General features: G+C 43.1%; 1 protein-coding gene across 2 annotated transcripts in view; it reads left to right on the top strand.

Annotated features, from left to right (window-relative positions):
- Window positions 1-2279: 2279 nt before the first annotated feature.
- SLC10A7 (solute carrier family 10 member 7) overlaps window positions 2280-13946 on the top strand; it is a 139908-nt gene continuing 128241 nt past the window's right edge. The window contains exons 1-3 of one of the 2 annotated variants that reach the window (XM_053976328.1): window positions 2280-2440; window positions 5906-5988; window positions 9773-9909. In XM_053976328.1, coding sequence (XP_053832303.1) covers window positions 2341-2440; window positions 5906-5988; window positions 9773-9909 — 320 coding nt within the window. In that variant the 5' untranslated portion in view covers window positions 2280-2340. The remainder of the gene's footprint in view (window positions 2441-5905; window positions 5989-9772; window positions 9910-13946) is intronic. The other variant, XM_053976330.1, reaches the window with a different exon arrangement.

The following is a 13946-nucleotide window of genomic DNA, read 5'->3' as shown; positions in this document are numbered from 1 at the left end:
TTTGCCTATTAGATCTGCTATGAGCAAATATCTGAAACTTGTTGGCAAAATTAACTGGAATTAACTTGAACACTAAGCAATATTGGAAATTCATTATTAGTATCCACCTGCAAAGAGTGAGGAACAGGATTGCTACCATGTACAAAATATGATGCAAAAGCAGGGTGAGACTGCTGTCTTTATTGAATTTTATTGCCAGACTGAGCATCCTCTTTACCTGCCCCTTCTTTGCATCCCTCTGGAGCTTCTCCAGGAATTGATACTGCAGCATTTTCATTCACTATGAAATTCAACTGCTTCTAACTTCTGAGTCCATAACTTTTGACCTAAACAGATTATTTATTATTATATTTTTTCCTGAATTATGCTGGATCTGCTCCTGCCTTCTAGCCCTGCTGATGCAAGTGTGAGGCCTCTGCATCTTGCAACCCATCAGCCTGGCTGGAACCACTAGGAACAGGGTGAAAAGTCTCCTTCCCATCTCTGTTAGGAGCTCCGGGGCTGTGTACAAATTCACAAGAAAACTACCAGGGAAACCATGGACAGCCTGGTCTCCTGTTGTGTTCAGATCAGAGGGCCTGTGCCCTTGCTGGTGTGCTTTCAGAGCCACACAGGAAAAGATGTGCATGCTCTGATCCATGAACGGTGCAGATGTCCTGGAACTAGGGCCACCTGTGAGTGAGTATCCACAGATTTAATATAGTTTATATGATAAACTTTGTACATCTTCATCTGATTTATCTCTCCTGTGCAGCAATGAAATCCTCCAAGTATTTAAATCCTACAGTCGTTATAATCACAGCTTGCTCTAGATGAACGCATTATGCATTTATTTTCTCCCAAAACAGCCAACCCGCAGTGATTGCACAGGGCAAGTGCACTGAGGCTTTGCAGTCTGTCTCTCCCTCCTGAGAAGGGAGTGAGGATCAACATGTAAACTTTAGTAAAGCGGTGAAATGTACGATCATTTTAAACCTCACATTTTGGATCTGCTTGCGGGTGGGAGAAGGCACGTTCCCTCCCATATCCAAACATTTCGGCTCTGATGTATCCCTGTTTACACAAGTCAACCTCCCAGGACACGCAGGGATATACACACATCTTGGAGATCAGCTGAGCTTTCAGCCATAAACATTTCTTTCCTTGATGCAGAAAGCCCGTGGCGGGGCTATTCCTTGAAGCTTGAATACATCGGCAGAGACTGCAGGATGAAACTTGCCCAAAATGTTCGGGAATCGCGCAGCAGAGCTGCCGTGCGTGGGAGAGCCCTGCGGGACGGGGCAGCCGCGGCAGCACCGGTGGGAGCCGCTGGAAGACAGAGCGTCTCCTGCTTTATCATCTCCCTCTTCATGGACTTGGAGCGCGGTGGCCGCGGCCGGCCAGCATGATGAATCCATCGGGGAAGCGCCAGAAGATGGGAATAGGGAATGGAAAGCGCGGGTGGAGCACCAGGATGAGGTTTTACGATACTGTTTTAATGGAAGTGGTTCTAGCACAGAGGCAAACCAGGGAACCGCCCGCCGCTGGGAAGCGGCTGGCCCGCTCGGGCGATGCTGTCGGCATGTCGCGACAGGGGCTCAGTGCCAACTCCAGGGCGATCCCGATCCACGTGTCCCTGGCGGCGGCGGCGGCGCAGCGCCGGGACGGGCGGGCGTGAGCGCACACGGGTAACAGGTGCGTGACGCGGCGGCGGCCCCGCCCGCCCGGCGCTCCTGGCTGCCGCGCCCGGGGCTGCGGGGAGCGCAGCTGTCGGTGTTCGCCCCGCCAGCCCCGGCCCGCGCCCGCCCTCACGGAGCGATCCCGGATCCCGGATCCCGCCCCGGCGCTTCCCGGCTCGCGCCCGCCCTCCCGCGCGTCAAACGCCGGCCGTCACGCGGGCGTTGTAATGTACCGAAACAGCGCGCATCCTCTCGCTGCGCCCGCCCTGCCGCGACCGCCCAGCCCCGCTCCCGCCCGCCGGCACCGCCTCCGTGCCCGCGCTCTTCCCGACCCGCTCGGCGACGGCAGCCACGGCGCTGTCCCGTTCTCGCCGCCGCCACCCGCGGTGTCCGCCTCGGCGCCGAGATGCGTGTCGGGGGCGGCCGGAGCCGGTGGGGGGCCGCAGTTGCGCGTAGCCGTGCGGACGGGCGGGCGGCAGCGCGGGGCTGCGCGCCTATTAGGAGGTGCGTGGTAGCGATGGCGGCGGTGGGTGAGCCTTTTCCCGTCAGCGGATCCGGCTGGCCGTGCCGGCGGGCGGTGGGGCCGCGCCCCGCCCCGCGCCCGCAGCAGCCCGGAGCAGCCGAGCGGCACCCGGCCGAGCCCGGCCGAACCGGACCGGGCGGAGCCGCGCCGGGCAGCGCCATGGGGCTGCTGGAGCGGCTGCGGAAGGAGTGGTTCATCCTCGGCATCGTGCTGGTCATCGCTGTGGCGCGGCTGGAGCCCGGCGTCGGCGTCAAAGGCGGTGAGTGCGGGCGCCGTGCCCCGGCAGCCCGGCGGGGGCACCGGCAGCCCCCGGGACTTCGCCAACTCCCGGCGGCCGCGCTGCCCCGTCCCGCCCGTGAGGGGTCCCTGCCCTCCATCGGCTCCTCTTCTTCCAGCCACTGCTCCTCAGGAAGCCGGGAGTTGCTCCCGGGTGCGTTCCCGTGTCTTTGCTCGGCACTGTACCAGTGGCTGGAGGAGCGCCCTGCTCTTTTGGGATTAGGAGTGGTGGAAGCCAAGCTGGCTCTGAATGTGCTCCTGTTCAACTAAGTCATAACTTCCAGAGGTGTGGGCATGAAGTCCCGGCGGCTCAGGCTATGGATTTCTGCCGCCTGGGAGCTTCCCCGGAGGTGTAGCTGGAGGAGTATTGTGGTAAACTCTCAGGTGCTGTGTTTCGGCCAGACCTTTTCTTTCGCTTTATAGTAGAACACTTGTATTTTAAAGTTTTGGATTTTTTTTTTTTTTTTTTGTCTCGTTGTTCCTCCTTACTTCCTCACGAAAGGGAGAGGAAAACAGGGAAACTGCTCCTGTGGGAAGTGGTGGTGTCAAAAATGCGTACACGGGGCAAAGCAGATCTGTCCTCTCTGCTGAGCAGGGAGGGCTTGTATGTTTCCCGGAACAAGGGCTGATGAAATATCCACTGTTATTTAAACATAAACAATGTATCTTTAAGTATAAACGCTGGGGGTGTATCCTGGTCGGTTTCCATTGGAACTTCAGCTCCAGACGTTCACAGATTTCAAGACCAAATTAAATTTTGTATTTCTTCTTCCCAGTTGTTCTCTGATGGCTTGAGAAAAGGGATGTAAAACACTTCAGTAGAATTCCTCTAGTAGTTCCATGTTATGTGAGAGGAGGAAGAATCTATCTGTGCTTTTATAGGCACAGGGTTTTAAAAAAAATTTTTTTCTTCTTCTTCTTAACAGAGCTGAAGTTTGAGGATAGGCAGCTTCTCACTGAGGAGCCAAACTTTTCCCTCCTCTTAGGTTCTGGGGAAAAAAAAGAAAGTGATTAAAAAAATATGGCTCTGAACACATGCTGTGGCAACTAAGGCTCCGGTACTTCATGGAGTTCAGGGTAGGCAAAATCCCTGCTGTGCAAGGATCCCTTCTGACATCGGTGTGCTGTTCTGCATGGGTGAATAGAACCCACGTGGAGCTTCTTGCAGGATCCGTGCTGTGTTTTCTGCAGACCTTAGAGACTGACCTGAAATTGATAGTATCAGGTGTTTTGTCCCTTTCTGCTTTGAGTGCCGTGCTAGTTGTTAGCAGCCGTGTGGGAGGGAGATCCTTTTAACTGGAATAGGAGATAATTGTTCCTCGGCTCACTTCCTGCATGGAAGCGCTATGATGGAGCACTTCATTAAATTATCGTGCTGCAAAGAGATGTCAAGCTTTGACACTGTATTGTTCCTGGGATAACTTGCTTGAAAAATCTTGGAAACATTGATTGAGAGTAGTGAGCACATGTTCCTCATAGTGGTATCCCCTCCTCTGAAACTATGGGATCTCAGTGCTCTGAGGAAGAAAAATATTTCTTTTTAAAAGCAGAAAGAGGTGAGGGGTGGGAAGTATCAACACATGAAAAAACCTTAGTTTGTCATCTTCCAGCTGACAAAGCCATGCACGGTAATTTGCAGGGCTTTAGTGAATGGTATGGATGGTCCAGCATCCATACCCGTGGAAGATTGTGCCATAAATAACAAAGATTTGTGTTGTTGTCACCTTCGTGACATAAGCCAAGCCATTTTTGTGTGTTTTCCTATTTGATAAATGAGCCCATTTAGTTCCTTTGTGCAAAGAATTTTTCTGTTGTGACCAGAGTTCCCTGTGCTCCTCGAGTGTGTGGTTGCTCTGGTGGTAGAGGCTTCTCCTGGGAGAAGGAGTTCAGGTAGCCCAGTGAAAAATCATAAACCAGAAAAAACTGAGTCCTGGAAGAATCCCTGTTTTAGCCAGATTAACTCACTGCCTGTCTTCTGTATATGCATGTGCATAGAGACTCTAATCTTCTAAAGGATTAGAAAAAAGAGGTAATTGTGTCTATAAAATATAGTTTTCTGTAGAGCTATATATTTATATAATCTTTTGGGGGTTCCCCCCCCATCTATTCAGTTAACATGCCATAATTTTGCAACTAGTCATGTGCTTTGTTGCAACTGTAACTCTTGCATTTCCTGTCTTATTTTTACCTTAGTCTTCATAGATATAGCTTGCTTGGGGTTTTTTCTTGTTTGTTTTTTTTTTTGTGTTTTTTTTTTTTTTTTTGTGTGTGTTTTTTTTTTGTTTTGTTTTGGTTTTTTTTGTTTTGTTTTTTTTTGGTGTTTGGCACACACACTTTTAGTGTCTTGTCAACAGAGTTCTCTCTGAGAGTAGGATTAGAGTTGAAATTACTCGAGATGCTAATTTGATTTGTACAATCAAGTCCCTCTTATTTAAGGATCATTGACCTTAACTCCAGTGTGACCATCAATGTATCATTCATCTGGGGGAGCAGAAACGTTCCTCTCTTCTGCAGTGGCGAGTCAAGGCTGGCTTGTTTGCTCCTGCACTTTTGCTCCTGACAACTTATGGTCACTTGTAGAGTGTGGATATTACTTTGGTCCTAAGTAGACTGCTAATATTTTCTTTCTAACATAATATCTGGTTGAATGCTCATGAAAAAATGAGCACATATGTTTTATGCCTGGTGGCCTCTGCAGGCAAAGTGTATTAAGAGCATTTGTCATTTTTATAGGAGTGTAAAAACGACTATATTTTAATCTCCCTGAAAAAAGTATATAAATATATACAAATGTAAGCCTTTAATACAGAGGAACCCTTGGTGATGCAGGCATCTGCCCTTGCTGATCTCACTGCAGCAGTGTCTGAAATGTGTTATTGTGGGGCTGGAATGAACCATTTTGAACCATTTTCTGTTGTGAGTGGAATAACAGAGAATTGTATTGCCCCAAGGAAATCATTGCAAGGTGTGATTTGGGCTCTTCTGTGCAGGCAGCCAGACAGGTGTGTGTGTTGTAGGGAAAGAAGAGAGAGGTAGCTGTGTGAGGGATGTCAATGGCCCTGTGAAGGTACCAGCTAATATTTTTATTGGAGTGCATGGTTTGCGTTTGCTGATGCTGTAGGGATAGTCTCATGGCAGAACTGTGAAAGGCTCCCCATTTTCAAATTTCCAGAATTTACCTGCGAGTTCCCGATGGCCTCTAATCATGGAAGTCAAATTTATATGATGACATAACTCACTCTACACTCACTGGTTTACTTTTATTTTAAAATGAATAGCATGCTTTCTGTAACTTGCTAGAAATGCCATTCTTTTTATTACAGACTTTACTGATTAGATTTTCTCCAGGTATTTTTTTTAAGTATTCTCATTTACTCTGATATAGTATATGCATATCATTATCCCTTTGACTGTAGTTCACTTTGTTCTCTGTGTTTGTATTTTTTAGGACCCTTGAAGCCAGAAATTACCATAACTTACATTGCTGTTTCAGCTATATTCTTTAACAGTGGACTCTCCTTAAAAACTGAGGTACTGTACTGTTTCATTGCTTCATTCCTATTATGCTCTAAAAATTTTGTGTTCCTTTTGATCAGATTTGAATGTAATTGGAATGGTGGTGGTGCTGGGAGGAGGGCTAGCAAGAGAAGATAAATATTAGATGTTTAAGGAATAACCCTCCTTGATTTTATAAAGTGCTTCACAAAGTAATGAAGATGATGAGGAGAGTGTGAATAAATGTCACCCATCCACAGAGGGTGGGTGGTTTGTCTCTGCACAGCTTTAACTAAATGGAAGTGATGAGCACAATTTGGAGACTGGATCTACACCCTGGTTGTGTCCCAAACCCAAATCAGGGTGAGATGCAGCTGTTCACTGCTGGATTGATGGAAACAAAGACTTGGTGGATTTAAGTTACCTTTTCTGGTAGGGCCAGGGCAGCAGCTAGGATTAGCACAAAAGGGTTCCTATGCAGATACAATGTCAATATAAAAAAAGGCAAAGTCTTGGCAATCTTTTCCCATAGGATTTTGTTGTGGACAGGTGGGTTTGAGGTACCTACACTCTGGTGCATATCACAGGCACTGAGATTTCTTTAAAATTCTGTGTCACATGTTGTTCAAAGAGGAACAGTCTGGGATTCAGAAGAGATGAAGGGGCATGTAAAGGAATAGTGGAGAAAGGAGATGATGGCTATGTGCCAAGACAAGGAGCGGCCAGAGTTGAAATGAAACACTGCACATCTCTGCTAGTCTTATTTTCTGATTCCTTTGTGCTGTTGACTAACAAGGGATGCTATTCATAAGTTGCATGATACTAATGCCTGAAAGAATCATCACAATTTTGTCCAGTTATCTCTTGGTGGACTGGGATTTGAGTGAACACTGTGCATTCAACAACAACAAAGTCTCTCCACCTGCACCATGGTTATAGTGGTGAACTTTCATCCTTTCAACTTCAATGGAAATAGGCTGTGTAGGGGCACTCTCTTCCACAGAGAAGAGAACTCAAAACACAAACCTGAGTAGTATTAATAGAGTGGAGCATGCAGAGAAAAAAAAAGTAAAATTTTTTTGCCTTTCACTAGTTTGTATCTTTGAAACCTTGTATTTGCACAGCAGCTGTGAGAAATCAGTAGCATTGTCAAAGTCCTGATTAGATTCTCCATGCTAGTTTACATTTAACTTCTTCCAGTTAAGGTGATGTGACTGACAGATTTCTGGGCAATGTGTCATGTCTTACTTTGAACTTACATAACTTTTTTCCATCTATGGTATTAAAAGCAATATATTGATGTAAATGAAGCTTTTACAGGAGCTGATGTGTGTGTCCAGGTAGCTGATCTCAGAATGTTTTGGGAGCAGCAGTTAGGGCTAGTGCTGTTATCCAGTTTCATGCTTCATGAAGAAGCTAGGCCTTTCCTGAATTTCTGCCATGGAGGTAGAAGACAGAAGAAGAAAATAATTTCTCACATTGTAGCTTGTGCTATTACTTTCTAAAGTGTATGTTAAAAACAATCCTTATATGTGTTAGGTGGCCAGGTCATGTTTTTATTAAAATACTTTGAGGCATGTTTTAGTTGTTTAAGGCACAATGTAAAGCTGGTATTATTACTCAACAGGCCTTTTTATTGGATTACAAAGTATATGGTTTTTGCTTTTGGCTTTATTTGTTCTTGACCTGCATATCAGCTGTTCTACCTTAGACAATGTATTAGTTAGATGGAAACTAGTGCTTGGTATGCTTTATGACAGGATGAGATGTTTGTAAGTGATAAATCTGACAAAATTAGAAATAACTGATGCTCTTTTAATGTTACACTTAATCTGGTTTAATCTGCTGTGTAAGTGCATGCTCAAAACAATTTGCTAGTGTGTTCAAAAAGCATTTTACAGAATAATTGGCAACATTCAAGGAGAACCTATCTGTGCATGGCGTTGTTGCACTTTCAGAACCAGAGGTGACAAAGGTCCTCTTACATTTGTAGAAAAACTCAGTGTTCTCTGACAAGAGCATTTCATTCCACCTTAATATAATGCTATTTCAGTTTGCAGTGACTGGAAAGCTTGCTCTTTTAAAGCAAATACCTCCCATAGGGCCCCAGAAATTAAATCACATACTTGAGTTATCCATTTCAACGAGGAATTTGGCAAGCCACTGAGAACACTGTTTGCTCTGTGTGGGTATTTGCTCAGAGGAGTCCAGCTGTGACTATCGGAAGAATGGCTGGATGGCAACAGGGACCCACACCAGCCAGGGAGAGGCTGGATAGGCTCCCTAAAGGGTGTGAAATACTGGGGAAGACAAGGTAACCTGTTCTGTCTGGTGTGCAGAAACAGTCATAACTAGAAGCTTCCAGCAACTTTTTTGAGGTGGCAGATGTATTTTTGGATAAACCCTTGTAAATTGTTTAAGAGAGTGAAGGCTGTTTGCCTCCGTGTTTATGCTGTGATCATCCAGTTTAAGGCATAATATTATAATGATAACTATTCTAAATTACTGTTACTATTCTCAAAAGCAATCACTGGAAACATTTTCAAGACTGGTAATTTAGATCTGCAGAGATTTGTTCCATCAATAAATGCAGTAGGTTGGCTGTGTTGTATCACCTCTGGAAGTTAAAATGAGGCTTTCTTTCTGTCTTGGGTTTTGGTTTTGGAAGTATCACAGAGTCTTCTGAAAACCCTCTGGTTTTGAGGCATTTTCCAATTGTAAAAATATGAAATTAGAAGGGTACTTCTGTATGTGAGATATAGATAGATATGTTTAATGCATCCGGAGCGTCAGCTGGAGAATCCCAGCAAAATAGATTTTAAATAAGAGTGGCATCGATTCTTTTGCATTGCTTACTTGAGAAGAGTGTGAGTTACTGTGAGACAAAGGAAGAGGAATTTTTATTCTCAGAGAGATTTGAAATTAGTTGAAATGTGCAAGACTCTTTCCTTGTACTCAAAAACCTGTGTAGAAGGTCCTTGAAATGCCTGAAAAGGGAGAAACAGAGAGAGACAGAGCTAGCTGAAGAGTTTTTTTCTTTAAGGGTACTTGATCACCTCTCTGGAGTGCTCTCACACTATTTAAAATTAATTTTTTCTTTGTTGTTTTCTGAGTCTCCAGTGGTGCTTTAGACTTTATTTCTCTGAAATTTATGGCTTAACAGTTTTTAGCTTGTTATGGTCTTGGTATTCTTTCTTTGTTATTCTTCATCAGCCAAATTTCTTTTTCCTATAAATTTCCTATTGATACAATAAATAATCAAAGTCTGCTACTTTGCTTTTAGGGAAAAAATAACAAACATGAAAAAACCTCCGACATCACAAATGAATGGTTGGTAATACAAACATCCATAAACAAAATCCAAAAAAATCCTTTTTTTTTTTTTTTTTTTTTTTTTTTTTTAATAGTATAAATGTGAATCACCATTTCTGGTTCTCTTCAGACAGAGGAACCTGAAATCATGTACTCCCTACAAGTTTTCATGCGTCTTGATATCAAAAGTCAGTAAACAGCCATCAGTGCAGTTAACACAGGTTTTTGAAGCCGTGGCAAAGTGCTAAGGCTGCCTGCTGAAAAGCTGCTGTTCTGAGAACTACACTATTATTGAAGTAGTGGACAATTCCTGTGGAAAAATGCCCAGGAGCAGACAGCTTTTATGTTGTCTGGAGGACATTAAAGAGGAGATCAGATGATCCCTAAAGGTGACTTTTTGACGTGCACTCCTTTTGTATTATAAAGCTGATCCTAGTTTTAAAAGCACAAATGTGATCTTACTTCAGCTGTTATGACTGCAACTTCCTCTCTTCTTTTTCTTTTGCAGGAGCTGACAAGTGCTTTGATGCATGTGAAACTACACCTTTTTGTCCAGATTTTTACACTTGTGTTCTTCCCAACAGCAATATGGGTCTTTCTTCAGCTGTTATCAATCACACCTATAAATGAATGGCTTTTAAAAGGGTATGTTTAAGTATAATGGAGTAAAATATATTTGTAGCTGTTTTCTTAAAGGGCTGCTTATCCTGCAACTGGTGTTTTGTTGTATTGTGAACAGGTTTTGCTGGTTGTTTTTTGTGCTTCAGCACTTTGCTATTGAAAACAAAGTACGTGCACAAGATTATCCCTTCAGGAACCTGGTCTCATTTTCAGAAAGTCTGGACAGTTTTATGTGTAGGGAGGTTGCAACAGGTTAGCTTTCTTTTTCACAAAACACAGCTGAAAGGATGTGTTTGGTCTCAAGGAAATTGGGGAAGAAAGAAAAGGAATACTGAAGGAAAAGCATAAATCAGTGAATAAATATTGTGTATGCCACATTCTGGCCTGCTGTTTTTAAGTAGTTTTCATTGAGCATTTCTTGCATGGGTTAAGTATCTGTTTCCAGCTAAATTATTGGGGTAAAAAAGAGTAAAGTTTTTGTAGGACAAGAACTTTGTGATGAGCAGAAACTAAGTTACCATGAACACAATGTGTTTTAAACCTTGTGTGTACACTGCCAATGTGCAAAGCTGCATTGATGGTGTGCTAGGGATAGATGCTATGTTTAAAAAAAAGTTAAAAGGGTTTTTTTTTTTTTTGGAATGGGAGTCAATACTTAGTGCCATGCAGGTATACTGGAATGTTTGAATGTAAAAATCAATTATTTCAGAAAACTATTGAAAGAATCCCCATTGTTTCTTACTGCTTGGTGAAACATTGCTTGGGGAGTTCCTTGTCTTTAAAGTTTAATGAAAAAGCTGCTCATGTTTGTGTTTCTACAAGGCCTAAACATAAAGGAGCATTTCATTTTGTTTGTAAGAGGCTTCTCCTGATGCTCCATCAAGTGTGAATTGGTCCAAATGAAAGTGAAAAGGTGACATTGAGACAACAATTAAAAGTTAACACACTTTTGCTTAACAGTATCAGTAAAGCAAGGAAATAACAAGATTGCTATATGATGTTCATTTGTATTTAGCTATTTTTAGTAAAGGGTATTCTTCAAAATAAAATAATAGTGAATTTTTTTTTTTGTCAGCTAGGAGAAATATGTGATTTTCCACAGTAGCCAAAATTCCTTTCTAATCCATGGAGTTTCAGTTTCTGAAATGCAAAGTGAAAGAGATTTTTGGGGATTTTTGGTTCCATGAAGCATGTCTCATTCCTTCTTTCCCATGAATCTTATGCCACTTTGATTCTTAGTACTTAAGTGACATGATCTATTGCATGCACAAGTATTATTGTATGTATATGCATGTACAGCTGTAAAACTGTTTGTAAAACTTGGGATGAATTTATTTTTGTAAAGAAAATAAATACTTGTGCATTTATCTCCCTAAATGTGGAGCCTAAACCAGGCTCATTTGTCATGAGTGTGTGTCTGTGTCTTACTAGTGAGCTGCTGTACTTCTGTATGCTTCAAGCTGCCTTTCAAGCACTTGTTCCTTGAGTACTGCTCCTGATTTGGCAATTTTATCTTTTAGTGCAGTAACTCTGTTGTATTGAGGGTTCATTGAAAGAATGATCAGATTGAGGAGTTTAATTGAGGTGGTTTGTTTGGGTTTTTTGTTTTTTTTTTTGAGAGTACTTTCTTGAGAAATACTGCTGTTCAGGACACACTCAGAGCAGCAGCCACTGCACTGGGAGCTGTACAGTGTGATGCAGGTGCAGAGGATACTGAACTCTGTCCTAATTCTAGAATAACACATTTCAAAGCAGGTCCCTGTGCATCTGTGAGGAGCTGATGGGAGGGACTGTGCTGTGGCAGCTCTGTGTAAACAAAAGTTCATCCTAATCCCCCACAGCTGTAGTTTTTATTCCCTTAGAAATGCTGCAGTACCCAAGGAAAACAGGGAGGGAAGAAGACAGGTTTGGGCAAAGTTACTTCTTTATCACACATTTAGTGCAGCATGTGGGGGAGGCTGGTGGATGGTAGCTCTCAAAAAGGCCTGGAAAAACAGGCTTGTGCTTCCAAGGGCATGCAGCACCCTTTGGCAGGGCAGCTCCCCTGGGCACTGCAGTTCTCCACTGCTCCCTACACTAGGTTATGCCTGAAGGGCACAGCCCACACAATCTTTTCCATCTTACATCAGAATGCATGGTAGATTCTCCCATCTTCCCTAATGGTCTGGTTTTGCTGTAAGTGTTATTTGAGAGGCAGATTTGGGTGGTACAGCTTTTCACCTGTGTCTCTACAGCTGAGTGGGATTTTTGTCTTCCCCCCTGCCCCGGGATGATATTAGGAAGTTTGTTGCTTTGCAATAATTGTGAAATTTATAAAATAGAGGAGAAACTGACATCCACCCAGGCATCTTATAAGTTGATTTTTTTGTTAGCTGACCAGGGTTTGCATTGACAACATCTATTTGTAAAGGAGCACGAAGCAGGTTATTAATTTATGCACAGATTCACCTCTTCTCAACTTTAGGATGTAGCATTTACAGCACAGGTGGTAAGGCACGAGATGCAAAGATTGGGTATAAGATACGTCTAAAACATGTGACTTCAGACTCTACTGCTCAGTTCTCTGTAGTGATATCAGCAGAACAGCAAGTGTCTGAACCCCTGATGTTAGTACTCATAGCATGGCCTGATCCAGTGGAATATATGAGTTGGTTGGTTGTTATCTCTAGTAGTCTGTTGGCCATTAGAGGAATCTGTTTATATATTGGTAGAATTGTGTTGTTGATACAAAATGAAAAAAGTTTACAGGTGCATGTTTCAATACACTCAATTAAGAGTGTGTCTTTTTAGTGTGTACCAGTTTTTTTTTTTTTTGAATAATATTGCTTGATAGGGATTTTTATTTTTAATCCCAAATGTATTATTTTCCATTTGAGAGGGTTAACAGAGATTGTATGATTAAATCTTTCCCTTATAGTATGGAAAATCCCTGCCAGCTGAGAGGAATGCCCTTGCACACATTTTGTACCTCTCTGGATAACTCTGAATTTAATCCACTCCTTATTAGAGCAGGTGAGAAGTCTGAGGAGCTGGCTGCCACATAGGAGAGATAACAGTATCACAGTGTAGGAGACAGACACCAGAATTGCCATGTGTTTGTCTGCTGTATATTCTCCTATATATTTCCGGTTTCTTTTTCCTTTCTTTTCTTTTCAGTGTGAGCTTATTCTCCCATGTGCTGACAACTCTCTGCTGCCATAGCTTATTTCACTGTAAGCTGAAGGTGCTCTGTGCTTCCAAGGTGGTGCTTGGATTTCTATAATGCTTACACTGGTTGCCTCTTTCCTTTCCCACAGTGTCTGTAGCTGACAGAGGGAATGCTGTCATTGTCGCTTACCTGTTTCTTCTTTTTAAGCTTTTTGTATACTTGTGGAATATCAATTGCACTCTAATGTGCACCCTGGTGCCTGGATTTAATACTTCTGTTTGCTGCAGCTTTTTGACGCTGCCTTTCTTGGGGGTTCTACTGACAGGGTTACGAATGCAAAGTAGTTCACAACTAGTAATTGATTGTTCTGAATTAGAATCTCAAGCTCTGATACTTGAAATCATATGTAGATTCCACACTTTTGGGGATTTTGCAATCTATTTTATTCTATGCATTACTGTTTCTTCCAAGTCAAGGCAATTTTTCTTCAGAAGCCCTATTTTACTTAGCTTCAAATTTAATTGTAATTTATTGCGGTGTGATTTTGTGGACTGTCTTTGAAAACAAAGGAAAATTCACCACTTTTTTCTTACTTTGCAACAGCATTTACTGTGCACTTCAAGAACTTTGCTGCACAAACAATGCTAAAAAATTACAATAATAATAGGGTATCTTGGATTTCTAAAGTGTAAGAGAAAGCTGTTGATGCTTTGATGGCAGTCAGGTGATTTTATCCGGAAGTCTGTGATAGATGTAGATACCTCTGTGAATGAGAGCTACAGCACTACAGATGGGGAAGTGGAGTCACAGAGAGGTTAAGTGTTTGTGCTTTTTGCATGGTGACATGACTCTTCACCGTGCTGACTGGAGAGAAATGGTATAGAAATGCTGCCAGCAGGAGTGCCCTTCCTGG

This window comes from Vidua macroura, chromosome 4 (assembly GCF_024509145.1).
Source record: "Vidua macroura isolate BioBank_ID:100142 chromosome 4, ASM2450914v1, whole genome shotgun sequence".
Lineage (NCBI taxonomy): Eukaryota > Metazoa > Chordata > Aves > Passeriformes > Viduidae > Vidua > Vidua macroura.
This window is presented reverse-complemented; position numbering and strand designations above follow the sequence as displayed.